The sequence below is a fragment of the Tupaia chinensis genome, unplaced genomic scaffold, assembly GCF_000334495.1.
Source record: "Tupaia chinensis unplaced genomic scaffold, TupChi_1.0 Scaffold146740_1, whole genome shotgun sequence".
Taxonomy (NCBI): Eukaryota; Metazoa; Chordata; class Mammalia; order Scandentia; family Tupaiidae; genus Tupaia; species Tupaia belangeri.
In genome coordinates, this window is record NW_006206595.1 from 2,200,906 (window position 1) to 2,206,067 (window position 5,162).

Sequence of the window (5,162 nt, forward strand, 5' to 3'; positions counted from 1 at the left end):
CGCCCGCGAGGCGCCCCGCCCAGCCGTTCCCCGTGTGCGGCTGCGCAGGGGGCGTGAGCTCCCGGGCCGCGGGGCCCCCTATAAGAGCATTTTTGAGGGTAAAATGAGTCTGACATGTTAAACTAAGATGAGAATAAGTACGTCTATATCTCTCAAAACCTTGAGATATTTTAAACTTGCCATGTAAATAAAGTGTGAAGCTAAACAGGTATAAAGAAATAATTCTTTAAGACTGAAAGGCACAGAAGCCAGTAGGTGGTGTAATGGTTAAGGCGCTGCACTCTGACATGGCTGACTGAGATTCGAGACCCAGACCTGGTGGCTTGAAACTCATGCCAGGCATGTGTGGTGTATGCACCAAATCCTTAGAAAAGCATGGAAGAAAAAAAAAAAGAAAAAAAAAAGAAAAAAAAAAAGAAAAAAAAAGGAAAAAAAAAGAAAAGCATGGAAGAGAAGGGATTGTGGCATAAAAACCAAAGCTAGGAGGTGATTTCTCACTGTCCCTCTGTCAAACTCTCTGGTGAGTGCACATGCCCTATGGCAAAAACCAAAACAGAAACAAACAAGCAAACAGAAATGAAAGGCACATGTATTATAATGGGAAAAACTCAGGGTTTGGAGGAACACATTGGAAAACCATGAGTCTGGTACTTACATATTACATAATGTGGGCAATTACAATACTTAACTCCTCATATTCAGTTCTTTTAAAAGGGTAGTAATTCATACCTAACAGAATTGGTTGGGCTAAAGGAGATGACAACACAAATTTCAATGACTGTTTTAAGAGAAAAGGGATATTTTATAATACCAAGTTGTAGGTAGAAAGTTCCATTTTTAAACTTGTCTTGTTCCTTTCAGCAGGTTCTTGCCATGCGTGACAAGGGAGCAGACAACCAATCAGATGTTACAGACTTCATTCTCGCAGGCTTCAGGGTCCGTCCAGAGTTTCACATTCTTCTTTTCTTCCTATTCCTGCTGGTCTACGGCATGGTCATTTTGGGGAACATTAGTATAATGGCAATCATTGTGACTGACTCCCATATGAACACACCAATGTATTTCTTTCTAGGCAATTTGTCTTTCATTGACCTCTCCTATTCCACTGTTATTGCACCTAAGGCCATGGTCAACTTCCTGTCTGACGAAAAGACTGTCTCCTTTGTAGGTTGTGCGGCTCAGCTTTTCCTTTTTGCCCTCTTCATTGTAACAGAGGCATTTCTCCTGGCAGCCATGGCCTATGACCGCTTCAGTGCCATCTGCAATCCTCTTCTTTATAGTGTCCATATGTCTAGACGCCTATGTACTCAGCTGGTGGCTGGTTCCTACTTCTGTGGCTGGATTAGTTCTATCCTCCAAGTCAGTGTAACATTCTCAGTGTCTTTTTGTGCATCTCGAGTTATTGATCACTTCTATTGTGATTCTTATCAAATTGAGAAGATTTCCTGTTCTAATCTCTTTGTCAATAAGATAGTATCTCTGTGTATGGCTGCCCTGATTATTTTGCCTACAATAGTTGTTATTGTAGTCTCTTATATGTACATTGTGTCCACAGTCTTGAAGATTCCCTCCAGTGAAGGGAGAAAGAAAGCCTTCTCCACTTGCAGCTCCCATCTGGGAGTTGTAAGCTTACTTTATGGGACCGTTTCTTTTGTGTATCTCACACCTCCAAACAATCCTGAACTTCGTAAAGTGGCTTCAGTATTTTACATATTGGTCACACCCATGTTAAATCCTCTGATATATTCTCTAAGAAACAAGGATGTCAAACAAGCTTTGAGAAAAATTTTGTGGAACAAAAAAACTTTATCCTAATTCTACTTTCTTGTGATTTCTTTACTAGTGGGCCCACTGATTTTGAAAATTCCAGTTTGCTTTTAATGCGGGGCCAAACTTGAGTAATTTAAGAATACTTTAAGTTGGGAATAATATGAATTATTTTTACTAAAGGAGTGTTACTAGTTAATCATTCACTCTTCTATAAGATCAGTGTTATATCTTAATATTTTGGGTATCAGTAAAATTTGCACCCATTCTTTTAATGGAAATATCTCCTCACTCTTTTTTGGCATTGGCATAGTTTTATGATGGTGGAAGAATACAGATTTTCATTTTATTTAATTTATTTTTTTCTCTGAGTCTATTGAGATAGTGAGCAGAAAAAATGTTTTAGTATCTTTTATGATTAACAGACATACCACCTAGGGCAGGGTTGATTCTGAGTTATAATATTGAATTCTTTTATAAAATCTACTTACAGAATTCTGGGTCCATAATTCTTGAATAAAAGTTATGGTATAATATTTTCTTTGGTATTATCTTGAGATTAACAAAACAACTCAATAAATCATTGGTGTTCAATTATATTTTACAATAATTTATTTTTAGTATTGTTATGTATTTGTCACCATACCAAGTAGATAGAGAAAGATATTCTGCATCTAATCTTTTATTTTAGAGAGAGATTTTTGCTATAGGGTGCATACACTTGCTGGAGAGACAGAGAGAAACAGAGAGATAGGAAGCGATAAATCACCTCCTACCCCCCACAGGAAGGGGGATGGCTATGCCACAATTCCTTTTCCTCTATTCTCCTCTCAGAATTTTGGGCACATATGCACATGCGCCTGGCATGAGTTTTAAGTCATGAGGCCGGGACTCAAACTGCGATTGACTGTGTGGGAGTACAACAACATAATCATTATGCCATCAGCTGATCCCACGCTGTATCTAATCTTCTAAACAGAGGATATCCAAACCCAGAAAAACAAAGTCTTCCGTATTGATAGTCTATCTTGAGGTGACAAAATTGCATTAGATATCTCAGGCCACTTTCACCAGTTTGTATGGCATTATTTAGTTTTCTTTGATAGTTGTTACTTATATGTTTACAATTTTTGCTGCTGTATGTTTAATATTTAAATAACACGTAACACTTGTTTGCCTGATAGTTGTTACTGATGTTATACTTTAATGCATGTATTTTGAGTAATATTTTTGCTTTCACTATGATTTTCTTGATTCAGGCATATGCTTTCAAATACAAATTATAGTACTTCAAATCTCTGAACATAATAAAATCAACAGAAATAATTGCTAAAGAAAAATATCAAGGGTTTGCTCCTATTTCACATTTTTCATTGTATACTGTGAGATAAAATTATAATGTACTTGGGAAGATGCAGATGTACTGTTTCATGTACATTTGCTTACTTCAATAGTATAAAACATAATACAGTCAATCAACTTATTAATAGGTCTCAGTGACCATTGTGAGCCTGCAACTCTATTTAGTGGTTACCTGGCATTTCCACGAGTTCCACTGAGCTAATTGAGGATGATAAGGAATTGTTATTTACTCTTAGGGGAAGAGGTATTTTTTGGTTTCTCATATTTCTTGTGCCTCTGTGGTGGTTTCTGGTCATCTGATGGATTATAAGTTTCTTCCTAATTTCTTAGAGTTAATTTTGAGTGTTTAATGGCATGCAGGGGATGTGATCTGTGATCTCTTTGTAACCCTGTTTTCCTAAAGCTCAGCCTGTAACCTGCACATTTGTTGCAGGGACTTGGTGTTCCAAATGCCTCCCAGATTCTAGAGAACAGATGCACCTGGAGCTGAGCTACTGGGTTACAACTGAGAAAGAAAGTATGGGTCCTGCGCAACACTTCAGAAAACTATAAAGTCTGACAAACAGGAGAGAGTGGAGGTTCCAAGGAGGTCTCTGACCTTGGTCCACACACTCACTTTTGTCACGCAGGAACTGGGAAGAATGGCTGGATGAAAGTTGGAAGCAAAAGGGACTCACACTTGGAGTGGTTGAATAGTGTTTAGGTTCCAGGGTGATCTGTGGCCTCAGTCTGCATGCTTCTGCCACACAGGAGCTGGGAAGAATGGTGGGTGGAAGTTCTCCATTGAGTGGTTAGAAAAGGAGGAGAAAAATAAGGAGGGATGGGAGTAGTAGAGCCAAAAATGTTTTCTAGTATTTAACATACTCTTAATAAAAATGTTGCTTTTCTAATTCTTATGTATTCCAATTAGAAAAAAAAAATTCAAAGGCTACTGTAACTTTTTTTTATAGAACGAAAGTCTTTTTTGACTATGGTGAATATGGTTCTAGATTTCAAGGATTTATTTTATTAATTATCAACATTTGCAACAAATCAATTAGTATTACTTCATCACCTTGTGTACTTCATTCTAAGCATCATTTTCATTTGCTTCATTGAGTGTACAGCAGGTAGATTTGCTTGTTGGTAAAACCTAGAAAACTATTTTGGCAAATGTAAAAAAGTAGAATGTATTGAAAGTTATCAGGACCAGCATATGGTGTAATGGTTCTGCTGCTGGACTCCCACGTAGTTGACTGTGATTCAAGTCCAGTACCCAGTGGCTTAAAACTCATGCCAGGCATGCGTGTGTGCATGCCCAAGATCCTGAGAGGAGAATGGAGAAGAAGGGATTGCACTGTGACCATCCCTCCAGGGGGTGATTTCTTACTTTCTGTCTCTCCATCTCTCTGGCTCTCTGGTGAGAGCATGTACTCTAGAGCAAAAATCTCTGAGAGAGAGAGAGAGAGAGAGAGAGAGAGGTAGAGCATAGTGAATTAGTAGAAAAGCTAGAGAAAAAAGCATTGTCATTGGATAGAAATCACATGGACTGAGTTTTGGCCCTTACTTAGGAATATCTAGAGTCTTAGTTTTGATCTTATTTAATAAAAAGAAAGGATTCAGAACAATAGGAACTCTCACTCATTGTTCATGGTGATGGAAAATGCTTCTATACAGACTTTAACCACTCTGTAGAGTTAAACATAGATTAATTGTACAAAGCAGCATTTGCACTTTTAAGGATTTACTCAATGAGTTTGAAAATTTATGTTCACCTAAAAACTGCACATGAATTTTAAAGTGGCTTTTTTCATAATCACCCCAAACTGGAAGCAATCAAGATATTTTTGATAGGTTAAAGGTTAAAAACTGTGGGGTGTCCATGCACCACAACATTATTTACAAATAAAAGTAACAAATTTATAATTCACTCAACAAAAGGAATAAATGTTCAATGCATTTTACTACGTGAACATAAAATTACATTTGGGTGACATTGTGAAAAGGTGAAACTACTGGGAAGGAATATAGGTCAGTAGTTTCCAGGGACTTAG

The 5,162-nt window shown here is 37.6% G+C and overlaps 1 protein-coding gene across 1 annotated transcript; it reads left to right on the forward strand.

The window, feature by feature from the left end:
* The first annotated feature begins 855 nt into the window (after positions 1 to 855).
* LOC102470307 (olfactory receptor 9K2) lies at positions 856 to 1,815 on the forward strand. Its single transcript, XM_006169131.1, has one exon. The coding sequence runs from the start codon at positions 874 to 876 to the stop codon at positions 1,813 to 1,815; it is 942 nt and encodes a 313-aa protein (XP_006169193.1). The 5' UTR covers positions 856 to 873.
* The last annotated feature ends 3,347 nt before the right edge of the window (positions 1,816 to 5,162 follow it).

Bases quoted from the DNA above. Each gene is read 5' to 3' on its own strand.
- LOC102470307 (XM_006169131.1), top strand. From the start codon at position 874: ATGCGTGACAAGGGAGCAGACAACCAATCAGATGTTACAGACTTCATT.